At 32.7% G+C, this 15,457-nt stretch overlaps 1 protein-coding gene across 4 annotated transcripts in view; it reads right to left on the bottom strand.

Annotated features, from left to right (window-relative positions):
- Positions 1-15,457, bottom strand: part of FBXW7 (F-box and WD repeat domain containing 7) — a 228,190-nt gene that overhangs the window by 56,493 nt on the left and 156,240 nt on the right. Inside the window, exon 1 of one of the 4 annotated variants that reach the window (XM_004420919.3) lies at positions 4,042-4,256. The exons of the other annotated variants lie outside the window; for them this stretch is intronic. Coding sequence (XP_004420976.1) covers positions 4,042-4,188 — 147 coding nt within the window. The 5' untranslated portion in view covers positions 4,189-4,256. Of the gene's footprint in view, positions 1-4,041; positions 4,257-15,457 lie in introns of those variants that run through there. 4 annotated transcript variants of the gene reach the window in all.

Here is a 15,457-nt window from a genome sequence, read left to right as displayed (position 1 = left end):
TTGCCCATTCATTTAAGTATTGTCTACAGCTGCTTTCAAGCTACAATGGCAGAGCTGAGTAGTTCTAACAGTGACTATACGGTCCACAAAACCTAAAACATTTGCTGGCCCTGTGTGGAAAAATCTTGTGTACCCCTGATTTAAGCTAACTTTCAATGATAACAATACACAGGAGTGATATTAACATTTTCTCAAATGACATAAACATGCAATTTTAATTTTATTTCTATTTTCACTTTAAAGAAAAATATTTTACATATGGTATTTTGAACAGAACTTGATATGGAATATAATCACTACAAAATTGTTTTCAACTATCAGAAATCCCAGTCATATATTTCATTATTGCCTGAGCTCTTGGGTTTCAGGTGACAAGTCTTTGCCCCACATTGCTCCCACCTCGCCTCCCCACCACTCCTACGAGCAGCTCTACCCCATTCTTAGTCAGCTGTGTTGCCGCTGCTTATGCTACACAATCAGTACGTAGTTCAAACCCAAGAATATATAAGGCATCTAAAAACAGTATTTGTCTATAAACCAGCAGAGTCAACTAGATATCTTAAAAAGCCCTATTTAAACCAACAGTCGCATGTCATTTAGAAATTTCTACCAATATGGTAACATTGAAGAATAACTTCACGAGAGTATTCTAAATGCTTAAGTCTCCAAACAAAAACAAAATGAGTTAAGAAATGAGATTTAAGCATTGAAGTGCATTTTCTTTCAACATGCTATTATTCATTATAAGCCATCATTATTTCTCTTATCACTAAAAAGAAAAAAATGCTGCCAGGTAAGCTATGAAATTCCATCAGGATGTATCCTTATTTTATATATGTTAAAAGTGTAGGAAAATGATGTATCTTATGATTTAAGAAATACAGTATTACCATAATTAGGCATTCCAATTTCAAAGAAAAATAATTTTCCAGTGATTTTGTAGATTAAATAAGTTTTTCCTGTAAAATTTTTCTTCTTCTAAAGAACAATCTGTTCTTTTAGAAGAAAAAGTTTTGTACTAAACTAGTATTCTCAAATTTTCCTGATACTAAGAATTACCTGGGGCCGGCCCCGTGGCGTAGCGGTTAAGTGCACACGCTCCGCTGTTGGCGGCCTGGGTTCAGATCCCAGGCGCGCACCGAGGCACCGCTTGTCAGGCCATGCTGTGGCAGCATCCCACATAAAGTGGAGGAAGATTGGCACAGATGTTAGCTCAGGGCCAGTGTTCCTCAGCAAAAAGAGGAGGATTGGCATGGATGTTAGCTCAGGGCTGATCTTCTTCACAAAAAAAAAAAAAAAATTAAAAAAAAAATAAAGAATTACCTACAGGACTTTTTAAAAATACAGATAGATCCCTGAGCCTTAATCTAGATCTCCTACATAATACTATCCAAAAGAGGAGAACTCAGGCTTCTGTATTTTTAACAAGTATTTCAGGTGATACTTATGATTAAGAATGTCTAAGCAAATATAAATAAATAATAAGGACCTTAGTACTAAAAACATTTTGATTTAAGGTAACTGGTTAATAGCTAGAGTGCTATTTCTTTACCTTTGTTAGTAGTAAGTACGAAGTATCTCTGATGAGAGACTAGAATAATTTACATAAATAATAAATTAGACTAACAGTACTAATATTATACTTAATAGTGACATAAATAAATTTCCTGAAAATATTTCAAGAGATATAAATTGAAGTTGTAATTATGACAACTATTTTAAAGGATTTTTCACAATTTTCAAAGTTATTTTACTGCACAAACATTAAGTAGATCAACAGCTATGATGGATGGAGGCACAATATCATGTTTTTAAAATTTTAATAGGTCAAGAATGCATACAGTCTTATAAGAGGTCACTATACTTTACATTAGCTCACTACTTGGGAGGAAAAAATGGCCTACAAAATATAGAAGTCCATCTGCTTTGTGTATTTTATTGTCAGTGTATAACAATCTGCTTGAAAGAAGTTAAACAGACCTAACGTAAAAGATATACTAGATGTTAGACACAAAATATGATTAATTACATGCCACACCAAAAGTCTTTTTAAAATCTTTGATAAAGAAAAATACATTTTAAAAATATTTATCATTAATTTTACCAAGGGAAAGTTAGTAAATTAAATAACAAAAAGCATGTGAACCAATTTAAAGCTACCTAAATTAACCAGTTGCAAGAAAGTGGGGGGAGGATATAATTACGCTATCCCTCTAATATTTCTAGTAGTCAGAGTCAATGAGTTATGCAATAGTAAATTACTGGCAGGCAGGCAGTCTAAACCTGAATGTGTTAATATTGTTTTTTAACTATCTTCCAAAAAATTTTCTAGTATGAATTTTAGTTTTCAAACTTAGTCCTCTTCTGTTATTACAAATGCAAGGCTATAATTTAACATAACATAGTAACCTAAAAAAGTCAAACTGAATAGTGACCCTAGGAGGCCCTCAGGGAAAGCCTTGAAGTTCTCTATTAATTTTTCCTATAAAATCTGCTCCTGAGCCTTTAAATTTCATGTACATGTCAAAAGATAAAGGTAGGAAACAACCTTGTGACGTAATGAAGTAATCTACTATATATTGCACTTAAGTTTATTAGAAATATTCAATAACAAAAAACAAAATTATCTTGACTGTTAATATCCTAACACTTTAATTTAAAAAACCCACACTTCTTTCCCTCAATTTAAAAATTTACTTGTATTAGTATTTTCTTCTACAAAAGTATTAAAATAATAAATTCATTTATTCATGAGTTTAAAGCTATTAGAGGCTTCTGTGTAAATGCTTAAATCAGAGCAGTGATCTCATTTCAGAAGTTATAAAAGTGACAAAGTGAAAGAAGAAAACTAAAAGAAACACTTTCTGAAAACATAATAAAGAAGAAAATAAGAGGGTGATGAAGATATTTGTATTCTATTTTCAATGTTTAAATTGTATTACGTTTAAACTCACTCAAAATGTTTTTCAACATGGCTACCACTTGTTGGGAATAGAAGTGGAAACTGCTCAAAAGGAACTAAGATAATTAGAAAATGTATTTTTACAAAGGTTATTTAAGTCCCAGCAAAAAGAAGATTCTCTTTACTAAGGAGGAAAAATATTTTTCAGGTGTTATGAGTTAACCTACTTGTTTAATAGAATGTTTCCCCTTTAGTTAAAAAAAAAAAGGTAAAAAAGGGAACTAAAACACTAATAGCACTGATATACACAAACACTCATCTAATCTCACACAGGATTTTTTTGGGTTTAATGTGTTCGATATCATAAATATATTTTAGATCTAAAAATATATCACTCTAGGTATTAATTCAAAATGGCAATATCAAGTAACTCAGAAAATACAACTAAACTGCTAATATTAACAAGGTCAAAACTTGGCAGGGGAGAGGAGAATGTCATCCTGAAAAACACCAAATAGATCATAACTTGATTATACATAAGCACAAGTTCTACAAAATGTTTGTTAGTTCAGGATTGTCTATATATAAACTATATCGTAACAGCCACACAATAGCATGCTATTTTTATTTTATATAACAGCAAAAAGTAATGTCTCTATTATGTTAAGTTTGAATTTAAAAAATAGTAATTTAAAAATAATATAGCTTAAAGGGAGAGAGAAACCTAGGGAACTTGCAATACTCTTTAAAAGAGTTAAATGCTGTAATTCCCATGTATAAGGAGAATACTATCAGCTCTTTGCTTTTCCCACAAAATAAAAACTACAAATTTTGGGTTTTAGTATTTGCCAATATATTTCAAAACATACTTTTTACATTTATCCATTTTAAATAAGTTTAAAGGATTCCAATATCATGAAAAATAAATGAGAGAGACAAAAAGGTGGATTGGGGTAACCCTGCCCTCTAGGCTATCATATTATTAAACCTATCACTTACATAAGTTTTCACTGGCTACATAATATACTGATAGTTTTAGTTATAAACATGAATTGAAATTTAAAGCACTTCTTCACTAAATGAGGCAGAAGTACTTCATTTAAACAAATATTCCTATTTTTCAAATGTGTGAGACTTACCCGTCTTCGACAAAAGGGGAGGCCTTGGGCAATGATGCTAATGCTAAATATCTTCATCACAGTTTGATGTGGTAGTGGCTCTTTTGCACTTTTAAGATCAACAGGAACCAAGCCATGGTTTAGAGTAGCTTTTCCCGGTTTTGACATTTTAAAACTCCTCTTGGTTGATGAATACTCTCTACACGTAATACAGGCACATTACTAAAAACTCTAACCACCAAATTAAAATATAATTTTCTAATTAAAAAAAAATAAAAGGCTGAGAACCCAGGGCCTGCTGCTTTTGTCTTTCAACCTTCTCCTACCAAATGTCCTGACCTGTCTGAGGCTTGGTGAAGTGCAAACTATCCTAGAATAGCCAGGAATTATAAACTACTGAAATGAAAGCTCCTGCTCCTGCCAGTCAAACAGCTGGTGCACCTCCCATACAAAGTCAGTAATGCGAATACAACCAAAGCAGAGTTATGCTGCAGGGTCCCTTTTAAAACTTCTCCAACTACTAACCTAGGTATTCCCTAGAAAGTGAAAGTAAAGTTTTCTTTACAAAAATCCAAAAAATAAACATTGTATTTTCTCTTGAATATCTTATTTAGTCTTCCTTACCCAAATACCAGCATTAATATTTTAGGAATGTTTTGAATTGTGCTTCAAATTTAAGGACAGTGTTTATGTGTGCTCAAAAAATATACACATACATTTGTTCTATCTTATATTCAGAATGAGCACTATACTTTCAAGTGTGCGTCTTAAGCATGCTCTTTGCCTTTTCCATACATAGCATTCTTTTATCTCGCACTCACTAAGATATTAAATGGACTCTAGCTCTCTATAGCTATTAATATGCACTTCAGATTAATCTTACCAGTAGACATTTTAATTGTTTGCAAATTTCAGTTCAACCTTTATAATTCTGAAAAACTCAGTCATTCCACCTGGAAGTATAACAGTTATGTGATTTATTAAAAATATAAAAAAACAAGTATTTATAAATGTAAGCTGTGATGGGAAGTAATTATAGTGAAATGAATAATAATTAACCAATTCATTGCAAATCCTTAGTGCCTAATTTCTCCAACATATCAGGATCACATAAATCTTCCTAAAACACAGAGAGAGAATGTGGTATACAATCCATTCCTCAAGAACTTTCAATGGTTCCCCATTGCCTAAGAAAAAGTATGGAGATGAAGATTCTCCTCAAAGTGGCCCCAAACTAGTCTTTCCAGCATTATCTCAAATATTTCCCCAAATTAACCACTTATGTCAGTGTTAATTAATCTTTTATACTACATTTCATATTCAAACCCACAAACTAGACTGTTATGAAGATGATAAGAAGCTCAATATGAGAATTAATAGATAGTACTTTCAATAGATGGCAGATAACAGATGTCAACTATTTGTTCACAATGCTCAGTTAACTAGTTTGTTCTCTCTTTCCATTCCATTTTCTTCCAGTCATCTCACTTATCTCTCCTTTCAGCAGCTTTTATGGATCTTTAGTGGTAATTTAGACTGTGATATTGAGAGAATTAGAAAAAAGAATGTCAGAAATAGGTGATTTTTTTTTGACTTTGGAGACTCTGTCTTACTAAATATAAAGTGGGCTGCTGGGAAATCAATCCATACAGAAGAAATACTCCCAGTCCTACCATTACACTACTTTTTTAAAGTACACCTTTCTGTTATACCATAATTAAAATGTTGTTAAAAATGCAAAATCATTAGCAGAGGTGACATTTTTAGTTACACAAAAGTAAACAACTGAATTTCTCCAAAGAAGATATACAAATGACCGAAAAGCACATTTAAAGATGCCCATGATATCACCAATCATTAGGGAAATGCAAATCAAAACCAGAATGAACCACCACTGCACACCCATTAGAATGACTATTATTTAACAACAATAACAAGGTAGCGCGCGCACACACACAAAAAATAACAAGTGCTGGCAAGGATCTGAAGAAATACCCTTGTACATCGCTGGTGGGAATGTAAAATGGATGTAGCTACTGTGGAAAATGGTACGGCGGTTCCTCAAAAAAATTACCACATAATCCAGCAATTCTACTTTTGGGTATACACCCAAAAGAACTGAAAGCAGGGACTCAAACAGATATTTGTACACCATATTCACAGCAGTATTATTCATAACAGCCAAGAGGTGGAAGCGACCCAAGTAACCATCAATGGACAAACGAGTAAACAAAATATGGTATACATTACAATGGAATATTATTCAGCCTTAAAAAGGAAAGAAACTCTGACACATGCTACAACCTTGAGGACATGAGGCTAAGCGAAATAAGTCAGTCAAAAAAGGACAAATATTGTACGATTTCACTTATATAAGGTACCTAGAGTAGTTAAATTTACAGAGACAGAAAACTGAATGGTGTTTGCCAGGGCCAAGGGGGAGAAAGGAATGGGGAGTTAGTGTTTAATGGGTATAGTTTCAGTTGGAAAAGATGAAAAAGTTCTGGAGATGGATAGTGGTGATGGTTGCAGAACACTGTGAATGTACTTAATGCCATTGAATTGTACAGTTAAACTTGGTTAAAATGGCAAATTTTATGTTATGGATATTTAACCACAATAAAAAAATTGTTTTAATAAAAAAGTAAATGACTAGGACCTGAATCATAATCTTACATCAAAGAAAACCCCAACAAAGATCTAGGGATAGAACAGAGAGTACTGGAAATCTGTAAGTTGATATGGTAGAAAAAAGGTGAGACTGATATCTAAGATAATCATGTCAACAACCCCACTAGACTACTTACTACCTTGCAGAATGAATGTCTCTAGTCTCATTCTAGTCTCAGCATCTCCTCTGATGCTCACTTTATTTCTTAACACAAGATTCATCTTTTCCTTACAACATAACCTTCAGTCATACTGTGTCTTTCTCTCCTAATGAGAAAAATTCCTTTGTTGAAATAGCTCCCATGGAATGTCTCCTCAGCAAGTTACTATCAGTGTCTACTTTGTTAATATTACATATAATTTTACGAAGACTGGCATTCTTTATTCTCAAAAAAAATGTTTCAGTGATATCTTTGACATCAATTAGTTAAACCCTCAAAATTCCTTTCTCTGAACCACACAGAAGATATAAACTATGAGTTATTTCAATGCAGAAAAATTAGAAGAGTGTACTACATTCCACAAGTTTAACATATTCATTCTGCATAGAAAAATATATCAAACAGATCAACTCCATATTTAACTTTCACTTAATCCATTGGTTAATAAAGATAACATGGGAAATTATAATTTTTCTCTTTTATATTTAAAAGCCCTCAAGGAACTTTATAGTCACATCTATTTACATGCAGATAGTTTAAAGATAAGGAAGATACAAAGCTCTCTAATCTCCTTGGAGTGTGATCCTAAGGGGAAAAAAAATAAGATGTGGAATTGAAAAGAATTTGGACTGGGAAAACTAAAACTAAAATAAGTGTTCATTCTCCTGCTTATAAGACGTTAGAAATTATTATGAAGTAAAACTAGTTTTTCATTTTCAAGAAATTATTTACAATGATAATAGGAGTGAAAACTAAGGCTGTTTGTATATTGAAATGCTATGTTTTACACTAGATACCAAGTTTTTGGTAAACACAAAGTGCTGACATTCTAATTCAACTCATTTTTTTAAATCAGTAAATAGCTGCCCTCAACTGGATAGTACAGAGCATTGCAACTCTAGCAAACCAAACACTAAATCAAGTTACGTGTCTACAACAACATATTTTTGTAAAAAAGAGACCATTATTAGTGATTGAGTACAGTGAGTACTAATTTCCAAATGTATGTACTACCAAGTTTCATCTTTTTTTGGAGGATTCAAGTTAACAGTACTTCTAAAGCAATGTTCTCAATCATTAGATACCAGAATCTTAAAGTATGGAAACATTCAAATTACTAAATCTTCAAATACAGAAGAAAACCCTAGTCAATGAGAGAAATCATAGACAATGCATAGGAGAACCCCAATTGTTAATACTTTAAAATGCAGCTAGTTCCATGTTCCATTTCAAGAAAACATAAAGTCTTAGTCTCAATTATACATTTAAAAACATTTAAGATACTCTTAATTATTAACCCCCCTCCCAAACTGAGACTCTTCAAAACAGACAAGCTCTTTGATCATACCAATATTTGATCACATCAACAAACACTAAGTATAATATAGTAAGTAAGAGCATCAATGCTGGAGCCAAACTGCCTTAGTCCAAAGCCTGTTCTACCACTTATTAGCAGAATGACCTTAAATTAAATTGTTAGGAGGATTAAATCAGTTAACGTTTAAGTGAAGCACATAGAACAACGCTTCACATCTAGTAAGTGCTCAATACTGTTAGTTACATTACTACTACTACTACTACTACTACTACTAGGATCAAAAATCACACAGAGCTTTGTAGACTACATTTCATTTTAAAAATCACAAGGAAAGCAAGTAGAGGTTCTAAAATCCACCTGTAATAACTTTGGAATAGAATATTTTAAACACATAATCATCTACAAGTTTTAGAAAGACTTTCCATAATTCTGTCAAAATTTTTACCTAAAAATGAAGCTATAGTATCTTAGCTGTAGTGTCTTGGGATTTTAAGATTCCAGACACCACTGACTCCCCATCAAAGATGAACTCAACATTGGGGAACTTATGGTAAAGAGATGATCTCTATATAAGGTAATTTATTTTGCCCACTTATCACTTTCTCACTTTCTTTCTTCTACAAGTTTGCATTGATCAAAGATGATTATATATAAATGCTACATGTAACAAAATATCACCAATATGGTATTTCAAAAATGTATTACAGTCCCATACATTCCAATTCTCTTAAAACAACAAGATTTACAGCAGTTTATTCTGGATTTCGACCTTTTCTTTCATTAATTATTATACAGAGACTAGGATTTAACTGCTCTTTACCAAAGGCCACAGCATATGAGTGGCAAAAAGATTTTCCATTTTTCATCAACTATTCTTGAATCAGCTAAAACAAATCACTTGGAAGATACAAGTTTACCTACAAGTACATATGATTTTTATACCAAGAGTTTTCAACGGCTCACATCAAAAACTTTTAACAGCAGAATATCAGCATATGCCATTTAAACTCAGTACAATTCATTACTTCTGTGAATTTAAGCAACAAGTGACTTACTGTTTTGTAGAAACAGAAAAAATTCCAGATGCTAAAATTATACCACTACTAAAGTGAAATAAATCAGAATCAATATCCCCTTGAGAATATGGTATTATAAAGCATACTCATTTATTCAAGGATATTGAGTAAGACATATCATTCTCTGTATATAAGTCTATTTTTCAGCCTTTCCTAACATCTTAGATACCAGAATCTTAAAGTATCTCCCTGGTCTAAGCAATTCATACACTACAAAGATAGAGCAATTTAAACACAGAGGAAAACACTGATAAATCAAGACATTAAGTTCTTTGTTTAATAATAAATGGTCAAACTTGTATTAGTAAAAACCGCAAAAAAATTTCCAAACAACATATCATTACTTCAATTGTAGAAACAAAACTATAATTAGATTTAGCATGAAAGAAAAATTTAAATACATGGCATTCCTTTTTATTATTCATAAAAGCCATAAGTCAATGAATAGAAATGTTTTATAAAAATTAAAATCACACTCAAAATAATTCCTTAAAAAATTCTAAAAGACATTTAAACACTCAAAGTGTTCACTAAGCAAGATTACAACTTCCAATTATAATGCATTTGAGATATTATAGTCATGTAAACATTTAATGGGTCACAACATATTATTGTACCTCCCTGCTAGTTTTCTTTCTCTGGGAACCACGGGCAGCCCCTAACTACTTAAGAGAAATTAGCTTGGGTTCTAAAACAGCACATACAGTTTATACAAGTGTTATAAAAGTGTGACCTGGTAATTGCGCATTTGCAAAATAAAAGCATTACATATATACATGTATATGTAGCATTTTTATTTTGAAAATGCTACAATACTAGGTTAAGTAAAGTATTGTAACTACTTTGATTTATATAATCAAGGTCTGATTGCTGGACATTTAGGTTGTTTCTGAATTTTTCTGGAAATTTCCAGTTACTTCTAAATAATTGGCTGAAAATAAAGTTATAAGTTAAGAAGTAAAATACAGAAAAACCAAACAAACAAGTCTTTAAAAATGATGACAAAACCACCCCATGGTACACTAGAAATTCCATGATTCAAAAAACCAATTTATTAACTTATTTACAACTAAATTATTCTCGACTAAGCCTCAACCAACTTTCAGCCAAATTATCTGGAATTGATACTCCAAGCAAACTTATCAGTATACAAAAAATATTGGGTGAATTTTAAGTTCTAGTTTCAGCTCCACCACTAACCCATGACCCTAAGTAAGTCTCTTAACTTGTCTCAAATTTCAGATTTCTAGAATGAGGAGGCTGGACCAGATGATTGAGAATGAAGACCCTTACAGCTTTAAGAGTATATTACAGTTCTAATAGTACCAAGTATATAGCCTCCTTGTAAAGTGTTAGATTGTCAATTTGGTAAGCATTTCTTTATTATAGTTGAGTGAATAGTATAGCTACAGTGTAATTACAAAGTATCTATAAATAAAATTCACTGCTTCAATTGTGTATACTTTTAAAAAACAGACATCTATCCTTGTGTTGTAAACATGTATTAGCGTTGTATAATAATAAAAAAATATTTTCATTGGAAAAAGTCACAAGCATAAATGATTTTTAAAAATATGATTTAAAAAGATGAAATTCAAGAAAAAAAATCTCAGGATTATTCTGACTCCATATTATACCATAATAACTCGTATATATTTTTCCTTTTCTACTTATCACAGTGACTCTACCTAAACAGCGACATACACAGTATATTTGATTCTTCTTTTAATGAGTAAACTTTGGATTTTATTACCATATTTGTATCTTAGAACTTTAGTTGTTAATTCTAAATTGACACTTTTCCTCATTCTTTCATTAAGCATTTAAAGAAATATTTGAGATAAAACAAAAATCCAACTATTAAATTGAATTTTTTAAAGTATTTCAGAAATGCCCAGCACGAAGTCCTCAATGACTATAACATAACTTGCCTCATGATTAAGTTTGTTACAGTCTGTGCTGGGTTACCCCAGCTGTTAAGTTGGTCTTACACAGCTGCTCACCAAGAATTTAGCTGATGATTATTATAGTTATACCTTTAGGTCAACTATGACAAAAATGACATAGTAATTACAGGTATTTCAGTCATGCAAAACCCTCATGTGATGACAGAGTAAATGATTTAAAGCAACTTAATTTCCACAATTCTCAAAATAAAATATAACTGTAAGAAAGCTGACAAAAACTGCTTTAATATTAGTTTTTTAAGGTCCATCATTTAGGTTATTTGTACAAACAAGTTTAAGCATAAAAGATTCATTAATCTTTTGGTTAAACTAAATATTACTTAGCAATCATTTATTTCTCCTATAAAAATTCTGAAGACTGTCACAGGCCAGGGAGTCATAAATAAGGACATAATACTAATAATTCTTTTAAAGCACAATAAGTTATACAGGTGGTTTTTCTATACAGCTTTAAAAAAAATTAAACTAAGCCACAATGCAGGAAATCACCAAATTGATGGTTTAATACATTATAGGGATTCATCCTATGAAAACTAAAAAGCTGAACCTATGGAAATGTAAGATATTTGACAGAATGTTGACAACTTAAGAAAGTAAAATAGTAAGGAGTGGGGAGATAATTATGTTTCCTACACTGTTGAGTTTTTGAAGGAATTATAAATAAAAATCAAGTATTTTGAGTGAGATGAACATAGTTCCACAACTTCATTTATATAATTCTTAGTAAGATACTATGAAGCATGTGAGAATTAGAAATATTCACTGAATACTGATAAATTATTCACTGATAAATATTCATTTATCAATATTCACTTCAGCATCAAATTTAAGTATAGAATTACTTACTTTAAGCATAGAAAATACTTTAAGTATAGAATTAGGCTATAGAAAATATATACGGGCCGGCCCAGTGGCGCAGCGGTTAAGTGCGTGCAATCCGCTGTGGTGGCCCAGGGTTCACCAGTTTGGATCCCGGGCACGCGCCAACACACCGCTTGTCAAGCCATGCTGTGGCGGCATCCCATATAAAGTGGAGGAAGATGGGCATGGATGTTAGCCCAGGGCCAGTCTTCCCGAACAAAAAAAGGAGGATTGGCAGATGTTAGCTCAGGGCCGATCTTCCTCACACACACAAAAAAATATATATATATTTAGTGTCTCATCCTTAGATGGGCTGACAGTTGATACCATTGGCCTTTTACACTGTCAAAATTACAACAGCATTACACTGTTGAAATACACTGTCTGATAAACATCAACATTAATTTAATAGCTGAAGTTTATATCAAACTGACAGTCTAAGTTTTCATTCTTTCCAATAAATAAAACACTAACTGGTTATCAAGAAAGATTAAAAACAAAGAAACAAACAAAACTCAATCCCTGTAATTGCTTGATTATGCTTGAAACAGAATGATCTAAGGATGGAAGAAGGAAGCCAAGGATGCTAGGAGACTGACTATCAGAGATTAATAGGAGATAAAAAGGAAGTTTGCACCCATAGGACTTAGAAAAAGCAAATGTACTATTTTAGATTGGTACAATGATGTGAGGGAAGGATTAAACACGGACAGAGTTCCTAGTAGATCATTTCACTTAACTATCACAAGACTGTGAGGTATCATCCTACATTTTATAGATAAGGAAACTGAAGCTCAGAAAGGTTTAAAAATTTGCCCAAGGTAACACAAGTGCCAGGCAGTGGAGTTGAGATTTTTACCCTAGTATGTCTAATTCCTAAACTTATGCTTTGTAATAGAATATATAATCTATTCTATAGAATGTTAAGCCTAACCTAGTAGTGTTACTTTCTAACCTAGTTGTTCAGAGATTTACTTTTTATATCTTTCAGATATGTAAGTTTGCCAGATAACTGAGCTCTAGATAACTGACAAAGTATTATATAAGACACACAAATTATATGTAGAATCTGCTTTAATGAGGCTGATTTTTATGAAGTCTAAATGGGGAAAAAAAAAAAAACCAGTCATAAGAGCCAAAATATTATGACCTCTATAGCAAATTGTGTTTCTCAAAGATGGTCACAGCAATATCCCCCATCTTGCATGGTCTTCTTACAATATACTTTAACACTCCTTCCATTGAGAGGTGGAGTCTGTTTCAACCAGAGAGAATGTGAAAGTTACATTATGTGACTTACTAGGCTTAAGTAAAAAAAGGAGATTCAGCTTCTACCTTGCTTGCTGGAATACTCACATGGTAGCCCTGATATTCTGTTTTAAGTAGTCTGATTGCCCTGAGGCCACCACGCTGTGAAGAAGCCCAAACTAGCCCAGGTAAAAAGGCAGTACATGGAGAAGTCCTGAGACTATATGAAGATTCTTGGCCAGCCCCCAGCTGTTCTAGACAGCTGCTGTTTCACCTCCAGCCACCATCTGACTGTAACACTGAATCAGCAATGCCCAAGTGAGCCTTTCCCGAATTCATAACCTACAAGAACAATGAGAAATAATAAAATAATTGTTATTTGTTATAATCTATAAAGCTTCGAGGTGACTGGTTAGGTGGCAATAGATAACTGAAACATCTTACAAAACAAGGAGCTCCAAGAACACTGGTTTACTGTTGTAATATGATAGATAGTCATCCTAGTAGAGTGTTAATTTCAAAATTTAACAAGAATGGAAAGGAGAACAGGTGATCTAGAATGAAAATTTAAGTGAGTGGGTATTTGGAGGGTGGCAAAAGTTCTGGTGACAAATTCCCACCTTGATAATACCAGTTGGCAATGAGGTGTTTTGCAAGTCTCTGGCTATTTTAATAATAAACTTGACAAACTGTAACATACTACATTGACTTGAATTTACATCCAAACTAGTTTGATACATGACAAATAAAGGAAAAATCAATTTACTTTTGGATTTCCTACAATCACACTTTTGTCTTTATTCCAAGCAAATTCAAATGACTAAAGGAGCAGACAGGTAAAAATAAAGGAGAGAAACAGGTCAGGTTTAAGACCTGGAAAGCCTACTTAAAAGGTGTAATTGGGCTGGCCCCGTGGCGTAGCAGTTAAGTGCTCGAGCTCCGCTGCTGGCGGCCCGGGGTTCGGATCCCGGGCGCGCACCAATGCACCGCTTGTCAAGCCATGCTGTGGCAGCATCCCACATAAAGTGGAGGAAGATGGGCACAGATGTTAGCCCAGGGCCAGTCTTCCTCAGCAAAAAGAGGACTATCAGCGTGGATGTTAGCTCAGAGCTGATCTTCCTCGCAAAAAAAAAAAAGGTGCAATTGATCATTGTCATGTAAGCACATGAGCCCAGTAAAGCCAGATATCCCACATTTGCAAAAGAAGGCAAAAAAACCAACATTTTTATGTGAACTCTCCAGATTTTTAAATGCTGACAATAAATTTAAATGTGTTAAAAAAAAATACCATATAAGACATCAGTTTGCAATCTCAGCTCTGTTCCTTTCTGGAGTAAAGAAGCATAAAATATAATAAAAATTAAATATAAGATTACTGATATCTAAATGATATAGAATAATAATTCTAAAAGTTTTAATCTTCTCTTCTATACCAGCTAACAGAGTGAAACAGTAACGAGAAATAAAGTCAAAAACTGAAACTGTAAGTGATAAACACTACAGATGTACCTAGCATATATAAAATTTTTACTCATTAGACCCTAAGACAGATGGCAGCATATTGGTAAAGTACAACAATTCATTCTAGAAAATTAAATTTATAATGTAGACATATAAAACCAACATCTGTAGCTAAGCAAACGAATAACTCTTGGTACTTTCTAAATTCACCAGTACTTTCTTCACACTTCCATTCCTCATTTGCATCCGATTTCAATTCAGAAATTTCCATTTAAGACCAACCAGAAACAGAAAGCTAAAGCATTTTCACTTTGAAAGTAAAGCATCTTCTAAAAGCAACTGTCATTTCTAAAGGAGAGAAGCTACCTTTAATAACAGCATCAGCAAACACCAACTGACAGAAAGACATGGTACATTTGAACAAAGGAAATCCTCTCCTGGAAAAAAGATCTTATACGTTATTTTTAGCCCTGGTGATCTATGAAAGCAATCATCATTCTTCTATTTACATTTCATATAATTAGAGGTTAATGTTTGCATGCAAGATGCCACAAAATGCCAACCTAACAACAATTCTTACTACTAGGAGGAATCAAGTTAATATTCTACGTCAGAGACAGCTAGTAGCTACACCAAACATTTTACAAAACATATTCTCTAAAATACATCCTAGAT

The sequence above is a fragment of the Ceratotherium simum genome, chromosome 12 (genome assembly GCF_057802395.1).
Source record: "Ceratotherium simum simum isolate JZ-2026a chromosome 12, ASM5780239v1, whole genome shotgun sequence".
NCBI lineage: Eukaryota > Metazoa > Chordata > Mammalia > Perissodactyla > Rhinocerotidae > Ceratotherium > Ceratotherium simum.
This window is presented reverse-complemented; position numbering and strand designations above follow the sequence as displayed.